This window comes from Sus scrofa, chromosome 13, assembly GCF_054392235.1.
Source record: "Sus scrofa isolate SSC_HxYL_T2T_F1_AM1 chromosome 13, Sscrofa_HxYL_maternal_Yorkshire_Landrace_v2.0, whole genome shotgun sequence".
Classification (NCBI taxonomy): Eukaryota; Metazoa; Chordata; class Mammalia; order Artiodactyla; family Suidae; genus Sus; species Sus scrofa.
The window spans coordinates 114,683,641-114,704,803 of record NC_139395.1 but is presented as its reverse complement, the minus strand read 5'-3'; the positions used below and the strand labels follow the sequence as shown (position 1 = coordinate 114,704,803).

Sequence of the window (21,163 nt, the reverse complement as noted above, 5' to 3'; positions counted from 1 at the left end):
TCACCTGTGGCACGTGGAAGTTCTCAGGCTGGGGTAGAATAGAATCAGAGCTGCAGCTGCCAGCCTACACCATAGCCGCAGCAACGGAGGATCCAAGCCGCATCTACAACCTATGCCACAGCTGTGGCAACACCAGATCCTTAACCCACTGAGTGAGGTCAGGGGTCAAACCTGCATCCTCATGGATACTAGTCAGGTTCTTAAGCCACTGAGCCACAACGGGAATTCCCACAAAATTAGCTTGAGTAGGATTTTGTCAGTCAATTAAATGATATGATAATAAGAGCACATGTGTGGGGTCTTCAAAGAATGGTGAAGGAGTATGTGACTGCCCTGGGTCCTGGGCCCTGTCTGGCTGGAATATTGATGGGACCAGATAGAAGAGTTTTACTACTGTGTTAGTAGACTTTATAATGAAGGCAATGGTGAGGACTTGGAGGTTTGTAATCAAGAGAATGACTTGAGGAGTTCCCGTCGTGGCTCAGTAGTTAACAAACCTGACTAGTAAACATGAGGGTGCAAGTTCAATCCCTGCTGGCCTTGCTCAGTGGGTTAAGGATCTGGCGTTGCCATGAGCTGTGGTGTAGGTTGCAGACACAGCTCAGATCCTGCATTGCTGTGGCTGTGGTGTGGGCTGGCAGCTATAGTTCCAATTCGACCCCTAGCCTGGGAACCTCCATATGCCATGGGTGTGGCCCTAAAATGACAAAAGAAAAAAGAGAGAGAGAATGACTTGAAAGATAAATTCTGACATGGAAGATGGATGGGAGGTGAGGGTGGTGACTAAGAGACCAGTTGGGAGGTTACTATAATATAGTCTCACCAGGAGGTAGAATGGATAGGATTAATGTAAGAAAAAAATCAGTAGTAGGACTGATTTTAATAGGGCTTTGGGAGTAGGAGGAGAGGTGGTGAGGTGAGGCATTTGAGAACAACTTCAAAATCCCTAGTATGTGTGACTAGGAGAGGAACATGAGAATATATGAATTTTGGAGCTTTTGAGTTTGAATACATGAAAATACGCCATTTGAGAGATGGGATTAAGATGGCAGAATAGAAGGACTGGAGCTCAACTTCTCTCCTAAAAACAACGAAATTCACAAATAAAGACTGAGCACACTTCACCAAAATGGACCAGAAACCTTAAAAAAGATACCCTACTCCAGAAGAAAAAGAGGAGGCCACATCAAGAGGTAGGAGGGGCGATTTCACGATATAAACAACCCCATACCTCCTGGGTGGGAAGCTCCACAGACTGGAAACTAACTGGTTCACAGAGACTCACCTACAGGAGTGAGAGTTCTGAGCCACACATCAAACTCTCACGTGTGAGGATCTGGCACAGGGAGAAAGAGCCCTGGAGCATCTGGCATTGAAGGCCAGTGGGGCTTGTGCGCAAGAGCTCCACGGGACTGGGGAAAATGGAGACCCCATTCTTAAAAGGCGCACACAGACTTTCACATGCACTGAGTCCCAGGGCAAAGCAAAGTCTCCAAGGGAATCTGAGTCAAACCTGACTGCAGGTCTCGGAGGATCTCCTGGGAAAACAGGGGGTGACTGTGACTTGTTATGGGGGAAGTTATTGAAAGCAAAGCTCTCGGGAATATTCAGCAGTGTGCCTTTCTCTGGAGGTGGCCATTTTGAGAAAATCTGGCCCCAACATCAGTGCTGAGAAGCCCCAGGGCAAACAACAACCCAGGTGGGATCACAGCCCTGCCCCTCAGTAAACAGGCTACCTAAAGACCCCTCAGGCACACAGCTGCCTCTAATCCCATCCAGAGACTAAGCCCCACCCACCAGAGGGATTAGAATCGGCTCCTCCTACCAGGGGGCAGGCATCAGCCCCTCCCATCAGGAAGCCTACACCAAGCCCCCATACTGACTTCAGCCACAGGGGGGCAGACATCAGAAGTAAGAGAGGCTACAACTCTATTATCTGTAAGAAGGTCACCACACCAAAAACCTATAAAAATGAAAAGACAGAGAACTATAACTCAGATGAGGGAGAAAGAAAAAACCCCAGAAAAACAGCTAAGCCATGAGGAGATTCTCAGCCTCCAGGAAAAAGACTTTAGACTGTTGATGCTGAAGAAGATAAAAGACATTGGAAATAAACTGGAGGCAAAGATGGATAACTTACAGGAAACACTGAGCAAAGAGATACAAGATATAAAACAAACAAGAAGAGATGCAAAATACAATAACTGAAATAAAAAATTCAGTAGAAGCAGCTAACAGCAGAATACAGGAGGCAGAAGAACGAATAAGCGAGGTGGAGGACAGATTAGTGGAAATTACGGATGCAGAACAGAAAAGAGAAAAAAGATTGCAACCAAATGAAGAGAGTCTCAGAGAACTCTGGGACAACATTAAATGCACCAATATCCGTATTATAGGGGTGCCAGAAGGACAAGAGAGAGAGAAGGAGACAGAAAAAGTATTCCAAGAGATAATAGCTGAAAACTTCCCTCACATGAGAAAGGAACCATTCATTCAAATCCAGGAAGCACAACGAGTACCATACAAAATAAACCCAAGGAGGAACACCCCAAGACACATATTAATCCAACTGACCAAAATTAAAGACAAAGAGAAAATCTTGAAAGCAGCTAGGGAAAAGAAACAAATAATAAAGAAGGGAACCCCGATAAGGCTATCGGCAGATTTTTCAACAGAAACTCCGCAGGCTAGAAGGGAGTAGCATGATATACTCAATGTGATGAAAGGAAAAAACCTCCAACCAAGATTACTCTACCCAGCAAGGCTCTCGTTCAGATTTGAAGGAGAAATCAAAACCTTCACAGATAAGCAAAAGCTGAGAGAATTCAGCAACACTAAACCATCCTTACAACAAATACTAAAGGAACTTCTATAGACAGAAAAGAACAAGAGAAGAAGGAAAGAAAAAGAGCGGCAAAAACAAACCCAAAGTAATTAATAAAATGGCAATAAGAACATACATATCAATAATTACCTTAAATGTGAATGGACTAAACGCCCCAACCAAAAGACATAGACTGGCTGAATGGATACAAAAACAAGACCCATATATATGCTGTCTTCAAGAGACCCACTTCACTTCTAGGGACACATACAAATTGAAAGTGACAGGATGGAAGAAAATATTTCATGCAAACGGGGATCAAAAGAAAGCTGGAGTAGCAATACTCATATCAGACAAAATAGACTTTAAAATGAAGAATATTTTAAGGGACAAAGAAGGACATTACATAATGATCAAAGGATCAATCCAAGAAGATGTTATAACAATTTTAAATATCTACGCACCCAACACAGGTTCACCACAATATATAAGGCAACTGCTAACAACCTTAAAAGAAGAAACTGACAATAACACAATCATAGTGGGGGACTTTAACACCCCACTTACAGCAATGGACAGATCAACCAGACAGAAAATCAATAAGGAAACACAGGCCCTGAATGAAGCATTAGACCAGATGGACTTAATAGATATTTATAGGACATTCCATCCAAAAGCAACAGAATACACATTCTTCTCAAGTGCACATGGAACATTCTCTAAGATTGACCATATCCTGGGCTATAAATCCAACCTGAGTAACTTTAAGAAAATTGAAATCATATCAAGCATCTTTTCTGACCACAATGCTATACAACTGGAAATCAACAACAAGAAAAAAACTGCAAAAAATACAAACACGTGGAGACTAAACAACATGCTACTAAACAACAATGGATCACTGAAGAAATCAAAGAGGAAATTTAAAAATACAACGAAGATAGGACACTCCAAAACCTATGGGATGCAGCAAAAGCCATTCCAAGAGGAAAGTTTATAGCAATACAAGAAAACAAGAAAAAGCCCAAATAAACAAGCTAACTTTACATCTAAAGCAGCTTGAGAGAGAAGAACAGACAAGACCTAAAGTTAGTAGAAGGAAAGAAATCATAAAGATCAGAGCAGAAATCAATGAAATCGAAACAAAGAAAACCATAGAAAAGATCAATGAAACGAAAAGTTGGTTCTTTGAAAAGATCAACAAAATTGATAAACCCCCAGCTAGATTTATCAAGCAAAAAAGAGGACTCAAATCAATAAAATTCGAAATGAAAAATGAGAAGTAACAACAGACATCACAGAAATACAAAGGATCGTAAGAGACTACTATATGCAACTATATGCCAATAAAATGGAAAACCTAGAAGAAATGGACAAATTCTTAGAAAAGTACAATCTTCCAAGACTAAACCAAGATGAAATAGAAAAGATGAATGGACCCATCACAAGAACTGAAATTGAAACTATGATTAAAAAACTTCCAACAAACAAAAGTCCAGGACCAGATGGCTTCACAGGCGAATTCTATCAAACATTTAGAGAAGAGCTAACACCTCTCCTTCTGAAACTATTCCCAAAAATTGCAGAGGAAGGGATACTCCCAAACTCATTCTATGAGGCCACCGTCACCCTGGTACCAAAACCAGACAAAGACTCCACAAAAAAAGAAAACTACAGGCCAATTTCACTGATGAACATCAATGCAAAAATCCTCAAGAAAATACTAGCAAACCGCATCCAACAATACATTGAAAGGATTGTACATCATGATCAAGTGGGATTTATCCCAGGGATGCAAGGGTTCTTCAATATCCACAAATCCATCAGTGTGATACACCAAATTAACAAACTGAAGAATAAAAACCATATGATCCTCTCAATAGACGTGGGAAAAGCCTTTGACAAAATCCAACACCCATTTCTGATAAAAACCCTTCAGAAAGTGGGCATAACGGGAACCTACCTCAACATGATAAAGGCCATATACGATAAACCCACAGTGAACATCATTCTCAATGGTGAAAAGCTGAAAGAATTCCCACTGAGATCAGGAACAAGACAAGGATGTCCGCTCTTGCCACTACTCTTCAATATAGTACTGGAAGTCCTAGCCAGAGCAATCAGAGAAGTAAAAGAAATAAAAGGAATCCAAATTGGAAAGGAAGAAGTGAAACTATCACTATTTGCAGATGACATGATACTATACCTAGAGAATCCTAAAGACTCTACCAGAAAACTGTTAGAGCTTATCCACAAATTTGGCAAAGTTTCAGGACACAAAATCAATACTCAGAAATGGATAGTGTTTCTATATACTAACAATGAAGAAGCAGAAAAGGAAATTAGGGAAGCAATCCCATTTACCATCGCATCCAAAAGAATAAAATACCTAGGAGTAAACCTACCTAAAGAAACAAAAGACCTGTACTCTGAAAACTACAAGCCACTGATGAAAGAAATCAAAGATGACACAAATAGGAGTTCCCGTCGTGGCGCAGTGGTTAACGAACCCGACTAGGAACCATGAGGTTGCGGGTTCGGTCCCTGCCCTTGCTCAGTGGGTTAACGATCCGGCGTTGCCGTGAGCTGTGGTGTAGGTTGCAGACGCGGCTCGGATCCTGCGTTGCTGTGGCTCTGGCGTAGGCCGGTGGCTACAGCTCCGATTCAACCCCTAGCCTGGGAACCTCCATATGCCGCGGAGGCGGCCCAAGAGATAGCAACAACAACAACAACAACAAAAGACAAAAGACAAAAAAAAAAAAAAAATAAAGATGACACAAATAGATGGAAAGATATACCATGCTCTTGGATTGGAAGAGTCAATATTATCAAAATGACTATACTACCCAAGGCAATCTACAGATTCAATGCAATTCCTATTAAATTACCAAGGACATTTTTCACAGAACTTGAACAAAATATTTTAAAGTTTGTTTGGAAGCGCAAAAGACCCAGAATAGCCAAAGACATCCTGAAAAAGAAAAATGGAGCTGGAGGAATCAGGCTCCCGGACTTCAGACTATACTACAAAGCAACAGAAGTGACAGCATGGTACTGTCACAAAGACAGACATATAGATCAGTGGAACAGGATAGAAAGCCCAGAATTAAACCCATGAACTTACAGCCAACTAATCTATGACAAAGGAAGCAAGACTATACAATGGAGAAAGGACAGCTTGTTCAATAAGTGGTGCTGGGAAAACTGGACAGCCACATGGAAAAGAATGAAATTAGAACACTCCCTAACACCATACACAAAAATAAACTCCAAATGGATTAAAGACCTAGATATAAGACCAGACACTATCAAACTCCTAGAGGAAAACATAGGCCAAATGCTGTCTGACATAAACGACAGCAACATCTTCCCAGATCCACCTATCAAGAGTATTGACAATAAAAAGAAAAATAAACAAATGGGACCTACTCAAACTTCAAAGTTTCTGCACAGCAAAGGAAACCCTAAACAACACAAAAAGACAACCCACAGAATGGGAGAAAATCTTTGCAAATGAATCGACCGACAAGGGATTAATCTCCAAAATTTATAAACAACTTCTGCAGCTCCATACCAAAAAAACAAACAACCCCATCAAAAAATGGGCAGAAGATCTAAACAGACAGTTCTCCAAAAAAGACATACAGATGGCCGAGAAACACATGAAAAGATGTTCAGTGTCACTCATTATTAGAAAAATGCAAATCAAAACCACAATGAGGTACCACCTTACACCAGCCAGAATGGCCATCATCCAAAAGTCTACAAACAATAAGTGCTGGAGAGGGTGTGGAGAAAAAGGAACCCTAGTACACTGTTGGTAGGATTGTAAATTGGTGCAACCACTGTAGAAAGCAGTATGGAGATTCCTCAGAAAACTAAACATAGAACTACCATTTGATCCAGCAATCCCACTCCTGGGCATCTATCCAGAGAAAACCATGACTCGCAAAGACACATGTACTCCAGTGTTCATTGCAGCACTATTTACAATAGCCAAGACATGGAAACAACCTAAATGTCCATCGACAGAGGAGTGGATCAAGAAGAGGTGGTACATATATGCAATGGAATATTACTAAGCCATCAAAAAGAACGAAATACCAGCATTTTTAGCAACATGGATAGACCTAGAAACTATCATGCTAAATGAAGTCAGCCATACAATGAGACACCAACATCAAATGCTTTCACTGACATGTGGAATCTGAAAAAAGGACTGACGGAACTTCTTTGCAGAACAGATGCTGACTCACAGACATTGAAAAACTTATGGTCTCCGGAGGAGACAGTTTGGGGGGTGGGAGGATGTGCTTGGGCTGTGGGATGGAAATCCTGTGAAATCAGATTGTTATGATCATTATACAACTACAGATGTGATAAATTCATTTGAGTAATTAAAAAAAAAAAAAGAAAATACGCCATTTTTTGAGTTTGAAGTCCCTGTGGGGTGGACCCAATCTAGACGGAGATACCTAGTGGGCAGATGGAAATATCAATGTGAACATGGAAGGGTATTGATAAAGGAAGAATCAGGACTAGATAAATTTAGGGTCATGACCATTTAGGTATAATTGAAGCTGTGAGTTGATGAAATCTCCTAGGGAAAGTATGAAAAAGCTGTGGTTGGAACCCCCGTGAACCCTGACAGGTAAGAAGTTACCAAGAGGAAGGATAAAGGAGAAAAAAGACTGAGGACATTTAGAAAGGAGAGCAAAAACCCAGAAGAGAACAACATTGTACTGAGAGATTTTTCAAAGAGCTGTGGTCAGCAAGGTCCAGGGACTGCTCGGACATCAGGGCCTTTTTCATCCCTGTCAGTGTGCTCTTCCCCAGATATATCCATGGAGTCACTCACTCATCTTCAGGTCTCCATGTCCACTTCTCAGGGTGGCCTTCTCTGATCACTTTATTTGAAATACAACACCCGCCCCCACCCCTAACTCCTTCCTTGGCACTGTTTACCTCCCCTGTTTCTAGAACTCTTACCACTATTTGTTTTTGTTTCTTTCTCTGTGAAGGCAGTGATTTTTATCTTTTTGTTCACTGCAGAATCCTTGAGCCTAAAGCAATCCTGGGCATATAGGGAGCGTTAAATATTCACTGAATGAGTAATTGAGTCATAGAGATGGTGTTTAGGATGAGGAATTAAAACACTTCGTGGTGGTGTTAGTAAAAAGTTTCTAAAGGGTAGCAGGAATACAGTCATATTACGGTGGTCTGGGGAGAGGAGGTGAGTTGAGAATGAAAAGGAGAATGAAAGTGGTAGATTGTAGAGAGACAGAATAGGGAGGGAAGGGTGAGGAGAAGCAACCAGTGAGGAGAAGGAAATTGAAATGTGTAGGAGATAATTGAAGGCAGATGTGCTAAAGAGTCGAAGAGATGAGATCAGGGACTTTTATGTGAAAAGGCTGTCCTGAGACAGAAGGGAAGGAGATAAGGATGGATACAGATGTACCTGCTTTTGTGAAAGGAAGGAAATTAGGTGAATTCATGCCTTCTGGCCACTATAGTCTCTGTAAAGTAGGAATCTGATTTTCAGCGGTGGAGGATGGAGAGCCATTGGATATGATTTTGAAATTACTTCCATGTGACTAAGAAGAATTGACTGGCTAGGGACTAGGATAAGAAGTGCCAAATTGTATTAACACTCTGTAGAATAGAAAAGGCTGTGTTTTAGTGTAGAAATCCCTTGACAGCTGTCATGAATACATCCTTATCTAAAACCCACTATTAAAAACACTCTTCCAGAGACTAAATTATCAGATGAATATTGTTCTAAAACTGGACAAGTGCCAGAGTGAAAGTGAAACATTTATTTTCAGTGGGATAGCTGTCACTGACACGCTCATTTGTACTGTAACAAATAACTAATATAGATGTCATCAATCTACTTGATGCACGTCTGGTACAGCCAAGCAACAGTTGTTTAGTGTTATCATCAATCTATGGTTTTATTGTGATTGATTGAGAAACATATATAAGTCAATTTAAGGCTGGAAGAAGGCCAAGGCATTCATCAAGTTTTGTCTTTCTATTTGCAAATGTTTTCTTAAGATGATGATTTCTTAAGATGATGTTTTCTTAAGATGATTTAAAAAACATCAAGTTCTGGCCTGATTGAAAAATGAGTCTTTCAAATAATCTAGTGTTTGCTCTGCCTTTCAATGAGCTGTCACTTGCATCTTAGCACAGGCATTTATATTCTGTAAGAAGGATTCTTTTAATGCATCTATTTTACATATTATAGACAAGTGTATGGAATGATAATCTTAAAAAACTGACCAAAAATATCCCCAAATTACTGCATGAAAATACAGAGAAAGGAGAGTAAAAAAGAACCAAGTACTTAATTCACTCTACTGCCAGCACAAAATAAAGACTTGAAGTCCTGTTAAGGTTAAATTAGTCTCAGTTACTTAAGATAAACCTGTTTAAGCAGCAAGTGGTATCGCAGTCTGCGATAATAAGGCTTATTCCACTCAGCTCCCCTACATGGAGGTGAAAGCCTGTTCACCTTTGGCTCAATCTCAGGAGTTTGGGTTTATTTCAAAGTGTTAGTTTAATCTAGGACCCAATTTTTCCCATCTCTTGCCTGAGAGGACAGACGTTCCTAAATTAGTGCTGACCAAAGTTTTTAAAACAGTAGAATGTTTTTTCCTAAAGAAATTGTTTATAGAACTTAGGGCAGAGTCCACTTCTAATACCAACACTAATGATTTAGAGGAGGGGCAGGGCTGGATTTTGGGGGACCTGATGGTTGACTGGAAACAGATAAAAATGTTATCACTTTTCAGTTATTCTTTTTATATTTCTTTCAGCCTTGCTTTCCCAGTACTTCCTCTAATATCTTTCATCATTGTCTTACTACTGTGTCTTCATGTTATTTTAAGAGTTGTTGCAAAGGAGGCACTTTTGCAGACTATACTCTGGGGAAGCAAATGCACCCCTATCTTTCTTCATAGCTAGGCGTCTAATGGAAACTTCAATATATAAACAGTGAAGAGCTGACCCGTTTGAAACACGGCCTGATGGGCAGAGCTGTCCATTTTCCCTCTTGTTTGGAGGAGAGCTGTCCACCTTTACCTGCCCCTCCCCTCTGGTCCCTGAGGTATTGGAGCAGAAACCTAAGGCCCTGTTCGACTCTTTATTTTATTTTATTTGAGTATAGCTGATTTACAATGTTGTATTAGTTTTAGGTTTAGAGCAAAGTGAATCAGTCATACAATATAAATATATCCATTCTTTTTTCCCATATAGGTTATTACAAACCATTGAGTAGATTTTCTTGTGCTATATACTAGGTTGACATTAATCATATATTTTATACAGTAATGTATATGAATAAGTTCTTTCGTATCTTTTTTTTTTTTTTCTTTTTTTTTGGCTTTTGTCTTTTTAGGGCCACACCCAAGGCAAAATGGATGTTCCCAGGCTAGGGGTCAATTGGAGCTGTAACTGCCGGCCTGCCCTACAGCCATAGCAACTCTGGATCCAAGCCGTGTGTGCAATCTACACCACAGCTCATGGCAATGCCAGATCCTTAACCCACTGAGAGAGGCCCTGAACCAAACCCACATCTTCATGGATACTACTTGGGTTCGTTAACCACTAAGCCACGACGGGAACTCCAGTATCATTTTTTATTATGTCCACATATAAGTGATATCATATGATATTTGTTTTTTTCTGTCTGACTTAGTTCAATCAGTATGATAATCTCTAGGCCCATCCATGTTGCTGCAGATGACATTATTGCATTCTTTTTATGGCTGAGTAATATTCCAGTGTGTATATATACCACATCTTCTTTATCCATTCCTCTGTCAGTGGACATTTAGGTTGCTTCCATGTCTTGGCTATTGTAAATAGTGCTGCAGTGAACACTGGGGTGCATGTATCTTTTTGAATTAGAGTTTTCTCTAGATATATGCCCAGGAGTGGAATTGCTGGATCATATGGTAGTTATATATTTAGTTTTTTGAGGAACCTCTATACTGTTCTCCATAGTGGTTGCACCAATTTACATTCCCACCAACAGTGCAGGGTTCCCTTTTCTCCACACCCTCTTCAACATTTATTATTTGTAGACTTTTTAATGAGTGGTATGAGGTGATACCTCATTGTAGTTTTGATTTACATCTCTCTTAATAATTAGTGATGTTGGAGTTCCCGTCGTGGCTCAGTGGTTAATGAATTCAACTATGAACCGTGAGGTTTCAAGTTCAATCCCTGGCCTTGCTCAGTGGGCTAAGGATCCGGAGTTGCCATGAGCTGTGGTGTAGGTTGCAACTTGGATCCCTAGTTGCTGTGGCTCTGGTAGTCTGGCAGCAACAGCTCCAATTAGACCCCTAGCCTGGGAACCTCCATATGCCGTGGGTGCGGCTCTAGAAAAGACAAAAAAATAATAATAATAGGTAATGATGTTGAGCATCTTTTCATGTGTCTTTTGGCCATCTCTGTGTCTTCTTTGGAGAAATGTATCTTTAGTGGAACACCTACAACTAGATTCTGGTCTTTTGTATCATTGAGAATCTTGGCTATTTATTGTGATAATTGTCCTATTAGGTCTTGTTCTTAATGCTATTTTATTTTATTTTTTTGGAGCATTGTTTCCTTTTTTCTTGCTTGCTTTCTTTTTCTCTAATCTTTTGGAAGTCATACATTCTATTTTCATTTACTCTTGATTACTTTGGGGTAACAAAAATGTCGTATAAGATATAATCATCTTTTTTTTTTTTCTTTTCCTCTACTGCAGCTGCAAATAGATTGGGAGAAAATCAAAGCCAAAATTGAAATGGAAATTACTAAAGAACGAGAACGATCATCAAGCAGCCAGCCCAGCAAGAATTTCAGTCTAAAGCACTAAATGCCATGCTTACCTTTAAGTTTTACCTTTTGAAACTGATTCTGATTAACCAAGGATAAGCATGTTTTCAGTGCTAAAGAAAAAGGCAGAATCTTGAAGTATAAGTACTTGCTGTGTATTTAATACCAAAAGTATATTCAGAAAGACTAAGTACAGAATAATGATGTAATTTGATGTAATTTTATATTTTTAGTATAATAAGCAGAAAAACATTCCTATATATTTATGATATATCCATGTGGTCTTGCTTACATTCCAGTTTTCTGTCCATTATTTTATCCCTGAATCTTCAGTATGAACAAATATTAATGCTGATAATAAAACATTGAACTCTTCAAAATGTATGTTGTCATTAATTTCTATTTGATCTCTAAATTGTATTTAACTTAATATATTTATTTATTTTTGTCTTTTTAGGGCTATACCAGTGGTATATAGCGGTTCCTAGGCTAGGGGTCCAATCAGAGATCTAGCCACTTGCCTACGCCACAGCCACAGCAACTTGAGATCTGAGCCATACCTGTGATCTACACCACAGCTCACAGCAACACCAGATCCTTAACCCACTGAGTGAGGCCAGGGATTGAACCTGCGTCCTCATGGATACTAGTTGGGTTCATTAACTGCTGAGCCATGATAGAAACTCCTGATCTCTAAATTTTAAAGTGCTCCAAAAATTTATTTATATATCACAAAAGATTATTTATGAAAATATAGAACAATACACATATTCATATGCCAAGATTCATAACAGCATTATTCACAATAGGAAAATGATGGGCAAAAAAAGATGTCCATCAATACATGAATGGATAAAACAAAATGGGGTTCATATACACAGTGGAACATTATCCAGTCATTAAATAGAATGAAATTCTGAGACATGCTACAACATGGATAAACCTGGAAAATACTATGTGAAGTGAAATATGCCATATACAAAAGGTCAAATATTGTATGATCCTATTTATATGAGGCAAGTAGGTAAAATAGGTAAGTTCATTGAGACTAGTAGTTGCTGGGGACTTTTGGGAGGGAAAACTGTGGAGCTATGATTTAATAAATACAGAATTCCTGTCTGACATGAATGAGTTCGGGAAATGGATAGTGGTGATGATTGTGCAACATTATCAATGTCCTTAATGCCACTGAGTTGTACACTTGAAGATGGTTAAAATGGTAAATTTTGTTATACATATTTTACCATAATTTTAGAAGTATATCTAGAATGCACAAGAAATATTTTCCTCATTCCTCTTGAGAATGTTTAGGCACTAGGCCCTTGAGTCTGAATTTGTGAAAATCTCCTTAAATGATTAACCCGTTTGACTATCCTTAATTCAATATGTCCCCAAATTATTTTTACCACAAAAGCTTTGAAGATTAACGCAAATAATCCTTAGAAATTCTTCCATGAAGCCATTTTTGGAAATGGTATATTGCAGAGTGGGTACATGTATTTGCATGGGGAAGTGATTACCCTTCACTCCTGTTTTAATTAACATAGTTAGGTTGTTTTTTTTAATAAAAATGTTCCTGACTTTTCAACATATTCCTTTTCCTTTCTGGTATGTTGGATTGTTTTGTTCTTCATCCTGATACTGGTTACAAAAGGTATGTTCGGTTTGTGAAATATGATCGAACAGTTTACTTGTAAGTTGTACTTATATGTTTATACATGTTTAATATGTTATAATAAGTTTTGAAAGAATAATGGTTAAAAGGGTAAATTTTATATTATGTTCATTTTACCACAATCAAACAATATAATGAAATATGTCTGCACTCTAACAACAGTTCTTGATAACCAACTGGGTGCCCTACTGTTCATTTCAGTTCTGACGCTACCCAGAGTCAGTGTGGGCCCCACAAGTTAAAGGACAAGATCCTCAACTCCCGACTGCCCTTGTTCAGTTGCCAACCTCAAGTAGGGACCTAAGGATACCCACACCTCTCTGATTTGGTTACAGATTTGAGTTCCTGTCACCCCCTTTAGGTTTGATAATTCAGTAGCATAACTCACCAAGCTTGCTGAAACTCATTTTCTTTTATAATTTTTCAATAAAAGATACAACCTAGGAAAAGCCAAATAGAAGAGGTGTGTACAGCGAGGTCTAGGGGGAAGGAGAGGTCTGGTGGAGTGGGAGACACAGAGCTTCCCTGCCATCTCCTCATGGATCTGCATGCTATCCTCCTAGTACATCAATGTGTCACCAACAGGGAAGCTCCCCCAGGCCTTGCTGTCCTGGATTTTGTGTCAGGGTTTTATTATGTAGGTGCAGCTGATTAAATCACTCAGGTGGCTAAAAGTTTTAATCCCCCAATCATGTGGCTTTTCTGGTGACCATCACTCATTCTGAAGCTCTCTAGCTCCCTCCTTCAATACACACACACACACACACACACACACACACACACACTCATTCTGAAGCTCTCTAGCTCCCTCCTTCAACACACACACACACACACACACACACACACACACACACACACACACACACACACTGTGCTTGCCTGCGTGCTGCTTAGCATAACAAAGATACTCCTTTCACTCAGGAAGTTCCAAAGGTTTAGGAAGCTCTATACCACTCCTCCCCAAGATCAGATATATTCTTTATTATATCATAGATTTACCATAGATTCTTTATTATATCAAATACTGCTTCCTGGTCTTTGATCATGGCATCTTTTATAGCAAAAGGAACATGCTTGACTAAGCATTACAGATACAGCAACATTTGGAAGAGTCAATGTGAGGTAAGGATAGGAAGCTTAACTCAGTTTCCCAATGCCTTTGATTGTCAAGATCGACATTTTCTTTCCAACAATGCCAGTATTATAACACATCACATTATAGTAGATATAACCTGAAAAATAAGTCAAAGATACTCACTTCCCAGAGTCCCAACCAGTCTCTGATAATCAGCCCAATCCATCATCATATTGGATGATGGTATGTCTCAGGGCTTTCATTCGATCTTGTCAGGTTCAAAAGTAGGAGTGGTCTCGACAATCAATATACTAGGACTTCATAATTTCAGGCATTTGGTATGATTGAGCTTAAGAGACAGTATAATTTCTTGCTCTGACCTTCCTTCCAAACATTAACATTGGATTTCTCTCATTGCATAACCTAGTTTATTCATTCATTTACCCTTCAGTATTTGTGATTTCTCCTCTCTGTTTGTACCAGACCTTCACCTTGAGAGGGACATCAGGTTCAGCCAATGTGCTGGTCCAGACCACAGGCAGAAATATGAGTCTAGCAAATGCCTCTGCCTCAGTCCACTCCCATCCATATAGGAGGGGGTTACCTAGGAACAGAATTAGTGGGCTGGTTCTACTAAGAGGCAGTATAACTGTATCCACTGTTGGCCCCAATATTGCCAGACAGGGTGTGCCAGAAAGCACACCCACCCCAGCAGGCCCTTAGGAACTCTGACCTAAAGATTTTTAAACAGCTACAGTATGTTGGGCAGAAATCATCCCTGCTTCCAGCAACGTAGTTGCAGCATTGGTCCAGGAAGCACTACATCAAGTAGGAAAAAAGAAAGTTAAGGTGATGTGGGGAAGAAAGAAAAAAGTATAGTTGTCACACCAGCATCCTCACCCACCCTTTTGTCCCCACATTCAGAATAGCAGAGTATTGAGTGAGTAAACTCCCGTAGCCCCCGTCACGTTGAGAGTGCCACACATTCGTGAAGGCATGTAAACCGACCTTTCATGCCTCTTTCTTCCCCCATGTTAGACAACCAATGTTTTGACTGCCTATTCTAATTCTTTATCAAACTGTGACTCTGAGAAGAAATCTCTGCCCGTTGTTGGACATGATGGCCTGTAAATAGTGCTCCTTGGTCTGAAAAAAGGTGGTCCAGAGAGGTGCAGTGTTTTCTGTTCCAGTTCTTTTGCAGTTCTCTGAGCACCTGCATCTACCCCTGGAGAAGGGGTGATGTGGGGGTGAGCAAAGCCCCATTCAGAGCTATTCCTGTCAGGACCCACTTCCATCCTCTAGGGCTACGGACATCAGCCTAACTTGCCAGCTCTGTACAAGTACTTCCCCCAAAGAATCTGCCTCAGAGTCTCTGTGTCTCATTGTTTTCTTTGCCTTCCAGTGTTTAAAATTCCTCCAAATTGGGACAAATAAAGCAGAGTTTTGAAGGACCTTTAATGTTGGTGGTCCAGCAGGAGGTCCTCCTAAATTTTAGTAGTTCTGTATTAAGATTTTTGTTTCAATTCCATCAATATCCGTTTTATTCATCCCATTTCTTAATAACGGTGAAAAGACTTCCACACCACTGGACTGAGTCCCTTGATTCTCCCATCTGTCTCTCTCCACTTTCTTGTTACTTCAATTGCCAAGACCAGCTCAGCAGGTGAGAGCTGAAGAACGGCTGCTGTGAAACTTAAGAAAAAGTTAACAAAAAACAAGACACAGAGACATTTATCTTAATTAAAGGTGGGAACCAGAGGACTCAAGGTCTCAGGGACCAAGAGCGCTGCCTCAAGAAACCACACTGCTTTTATTGTACTCTTTAGGATTACATCAAGTGCAGAGGGGGTTGTTTGTGCAGGATATAGTTTTTTTATTATTTTAACAGTTCTTTTATTATTTTAAAAGTCACATAGCTGGTAATGGTTAAGCCTTTATTCTGACCTTTAGGCATTTAACAATCATTAGTGTTTGAGGAAGATTGGCGTTATCTGTTTCTGCACAGCATCTAGAGAATCATCATTGTGCTTCCACAAAGGGCATGCCTATCTGGGGCAACCCACTGTGCCTAGGTTTGCACCTCATTCCCCTTGCTGATGCATATTCTGCTTAAGACTGCTCATAAACCCCCTGGGGCCATGAGGTTCCTCTTTCTCTTATTTTAACAGGACATATCATGCTGTGCAAATGGCGTGCCAATCTGCACAGGTCCAGCATGCCTAGACCAATGCATTATGTCCTCATTCAGCTGACCACATGAAAAACTTATGCCTTTTGGTCTTTGTTCTTGAGCTTGTTATTTACCAGCACTGCAACTGTTTTTCAAGCAGGAATATGGGGTAAAGTAAAGCAGGACAAGATGGAGTTTTCAGCATAGAAAATAGAAGCAAAGAGGCTAAGAAAAGATTGTAGAAACATGTCTCCCAACATTCAATGTTTTTAGTATTTGTAAGACCCATATAAGAAAGCTGAGGGAGTAAATCTGATAAAGCTTCTCAGCCTTTTGTTCAATTTTGCAGCAGTAAGACTACATAGGGGCCCATGGAAAGGGGGCCCCCTTAATCATAGCATTTACCATGATTTTGGGGGGCAGGTGACTAGCCCCATCATCATAAAGCCAGTTCCACCTAGTTTGTATATAAAACATATCAGCCGATTTATCTGGGGTATTCCACCTGGCATTTATGTGGAAACCTGGGAATTCTCCTTCTTAGGGACAATACACTTTGCAACAGCTTTTATTTAGTCCACTGGGCTGGATGTTCCCTTGGAAATCACCTGCTGTGAGCCAGACTCATTTCTAGCCTTCTGTGACTGTTCCATGTGAACTGTGGGCCCTATATTCACCCAAACGTGTGCTTCCACTCTGCAGTATTCAAAACCAAATAAATTGCCCCTAAATTTGTTACTCTTACAATCCATTTTAGTAAAGCTCCTGCAGGGAACCAATGAAACTGATCCACAAAAATGAGACAACTCCTTCACACTGTACCTTCTGATTTCAATAGTTTCTTGGTTTTGCCCTCCCTCACCCCCACATGGACCTTCTTGGTGACCAGAGGTCTTGAAGATATTTCTATTATCCCAGCATAGTTTTTTCTTTGGGGGCAGATTTGAGGATAGTGGCCATAGCCCTGAACTTGGTTCTGGACCAAGATCCACCCCAGCATTCTCTTTCTTTTTCATTCTCATTTTAGCATTTGCTAATAACTATAGCCAAGGGATTGTATGTTTAGTATATTATTACTTTGCCTTTCCTTAAGTATTCATATACATAGCATTACATGTTGGAATGTAATCTCATAGAAATTAAGTAATATTTATAATTTGCTAGAGGATTAGAATTTTTATTTTTATTTACTTATTTATTTATTTATTTATTTATTTATTTATTTGTCTTTTTGCCTTTTCTTGGGCCGCTCCCGTGGCATATGGAGGTTCCCAGGCTAGGGGTCAAATTGGAGCTGTAGCCACCGGCCTACGCCAGAGCCACAGCAATGCGGGATCTGAGCTGCGTCTGCAACCTACACTACAGCTTAGGGCAATGCCGGATCCTTAACCCACTGAGCAAGGCCAAGGATCGAACCCGCAACCTCATGGTTCCTAGTCGGATTCGTTAACCACTGCGCCACAACGGGAACTCTAATTTTTTTATATAGCCATAATAGTAGAATCTACCGCCAATTTTCCAGTGTTTTTATCCCCGCCTTCCAATAGCTACTGTTAACATATTAATTTCTCTTCATTTTGTGTGTTTTTAATATAGATGAAAATATGTGGGAGTTCCCGTCGTGGCGCAGTGGTTAACGAATCTGACTAGGAACCATGAAGTTGCGGGTTTGGTCCCTGCCCTTGCTCAGTGGGTTACCGATCCGGCGTTGCCGTGAGCTGTGGTGTAAGTTGCAGACGCGGCTCGGATCCTGCGTTGCTGTGGCTCTGGCGTAGGCCGGTGGCTACAGCTCCGATTCAACCCCTAGCCTGGGAACCTCCATATGCCGCGGGAGCGGCCCAAGAAATAGCAACAACAACAACAAAAAAGACAAAAAGACAAAAAGACAAAAAAAAAAAAAAAAAAAAAGAAAATATGTGCATCAAAATGCACAAGATACAATTTTTTCCTCCACCTGTTACTTGCTTTTTTATTTTATTGAAGTATAGTTGATTTACAATGTTGTATTAATGTCCGCTATACAGCAAAATGACTCAATTACACATATATTTTTTCATATTTTTCCCATTATGATTTATCATAGGATATTGAATATGGTTCCCTGTGCTATACAGTAGGACCCTTTTCTTTTCTTTTCCTTTTTCTTTTATCTTTTGTCTTTTTGTGTTTTTAGGGCCACACCCACAGCGTATGGAGGTCCCCAGGCTAGGGGTCTAATCGGAACTGTTGCTGCCAGCCTACGCCACAGCAACACCAGATCCGAGCCGTGTCTGTGACCTACACCACAGCTCACGGCAATGCCGGATCCGTAACCCACTGAGCAAGGCCAGGGATCGAACCCCCAACCTCATGGTTTCTAGTTGGATTGCTTCTGCACCATGACAGGAAGTCCCAGGACCTTTTTTTAAAAATCTATCTACTCTATATGAGTAGTTTATATGTCCTAATCCCAGACTCCTAATTTATCTCTCCCCACCACCTGCTCTTTCTCATTTGGTAACCATAAGTTTGTCTTATGTGAGTTTGTTTCTGTTTTGTAAATAAGTTCATTTGTATGTTTTTTTTTAGATCCCACATATAAGTGATATCATATGATACTTGTCTGAGTTACTTCATTTAGTATGATAATCTCTAGGTCCATCCTAAATGTTTCTGTTCTTAATTCAAATCATTAATATCTATGATTTATTGGAAAAGTTTTTGAATTTCCATAGTTGTATCTGAATTTCACATCAAGAACTCAATGTGAACAAATAGGTGTGTGCTGGCACTTGAAATATATTTTCATGTCCCAAGCACAGGGTTAAGTGCTTTCCATACATTACTTTAATATTCATCACAACTAGCTCTCCCCACTTTATAGATGAGAAAATAAGCTTATAGAAGTTAAACAACTTGCTCATAACCACGCAACTAGTAAATCCAGAGTCCAGAGATTCACCCAGGCAGTCTCACTCTAAATTGCTATCTTATTCTACATGAAGTCTTAACAATCATATTCCACCACAAGAACATAAACAAAATCTTCATTTAGGAATCTATTTTTGTCCCTCCTTTGATATTAGCTGGCACTGGGTATTTAGTCATAACGTTAGCCTCTATGATTCTCATTTTATGTTGATCACACCAAAATCTTTTTTTTTAATATTGGAAACAATTTACCAGCTGTTTTAAAGAAATGTTTTTCAATTTTTAAAGTTAATTAAGCCAGACCAGGAAGGAGGCACATTTGGCACTGAAGGAATTGGCTGAATGAAATGGAAAAAAATAGCATCTTGAGTTGTTTTTGTTGACCATTTCAGGTTTTATCCATGAAACATTTCTGCATTCCCACAAGTAATTGTTGAGTTATTAAAGATTCCCTGCCCAAATTCTGTTGTATTTTTAATAATAGTTTCTTTAAAAAGCAAATAACAAAAAATATCTACTTTATTCACTTGTGGAAAAAAAAAATGCTATGGGATGCTATGCAGCTACAGCCACAGCTCTAATGAGAAGATATTGTGTAGGGTTAAACTGATAGGATGTTGAGAAGTTTAATGGTAGGGATTCCCAGATCTGGAGTCAGATAGGATTGATCTGCCCCCTGGATCATCGATGCATCAGCCATGTAACTTTGGAATCACCACTCAGCCTCTTTGGGCTGCATCTTCCTCATCTATAAAATAGGACTGATAGTCTTTAGCTCCTTCAGGTATGAATTTTAAATGAGATAAGACATGTAGAATGCCCAGCACAGTGCTTGGCACATGTAAGCATTCAATGAATTATAGTTATTACTGTGGTAATCATCATGATAGCAAATGAAGAGTGTCACACTCCAAAGCAACTGCTGAGCTTATATTAAAAGTTATGCACATGCTTATATTTTAGTCTTTGGAAGAAAGGCTAAAATGTAAATTGTTACCAAATTTTAAATCAGAACATGCTAGAAATAATGATATTTTACAAACCAAGGTGAGCTGCCAGAACTCACAGTACTATAAATTTTAGGGATGAACTTATGAAATTATTAATTATAGAACAATTACAGATGTTTACTAAAATAAAATTAAGTGCCCACAAACAGGGTAGGTGCACTCCAGAGCAGGATCTGGAAACTAAGGAAACTCTTAACAGTCCTCAGGTGGCACCTGAAGAAAAAGTAGAGCCTGTGGAAGACTTGGCACAGGTCAGAGGGTTCCCGCAAACACCGAAAGAAATGGGAACAATTAAATGGAGATAATGTCCACTGAAAGCTCAGGAGCAGGCCAAAGCAAAAACCAGCAACCCCCCTGGGAATCCTCTTGGGAATGCCAAGGACACCTAAACTACAACCAGAACTAATGAAAAATCTGGCAGCTCTCAGAGAGCTCCTAGAAATACTGAAAGAACCAGAGGAACAAATAAATGATGATAAGTCCACAGAAGGCTTTAGAAACACTTGAAAGCTAATTCCAGAACCATCAGAAAATCTAACTGGCATCAGGAGACTGCTGAAAACACCTAAAGTAAAACCAGAAGCTCTGGAAAACCTGACAGGTATCAAGGTTCCTGCAAACGCCAAAAGACCCAGAGGAATAAAAAATGGTGGTGATGTTCACAGAAAGC

The 21,163-nt window shown here is 39.8% G+C and overlaps 1 protein-coding gene across 10 annotated transcripts in view; it reads left to right on the top strand.

Moving 5' to 3' along the window:
• Positions 1-12,033, top strand: part of IFT80 (intraflagellar transport 80) — a 134,865-nt gene extending 122,832 nt beyond the window's left edge. For all 10 annotated transcript variants that reach the window (XR_014824242.1, XR_014824240.1, XR_014824243.1 and 7 more), the window contains one exon: positions 11,583-12,033. Coding sequence is in view for 6 of the 10 variants with exons in the window: in XM_021069732.2 (XP_020925391.1) it covers positions 11,583-11,693 (111 nt within the window). In the remaining 4 variants the exon portion in view is untranslated. The remainder of the gene's footprint in view (positions 1-11,582) is intronic.
• The last annotated feature ends 9,130 nt before the right edge of the window (positions 12,034-21,163 follow it).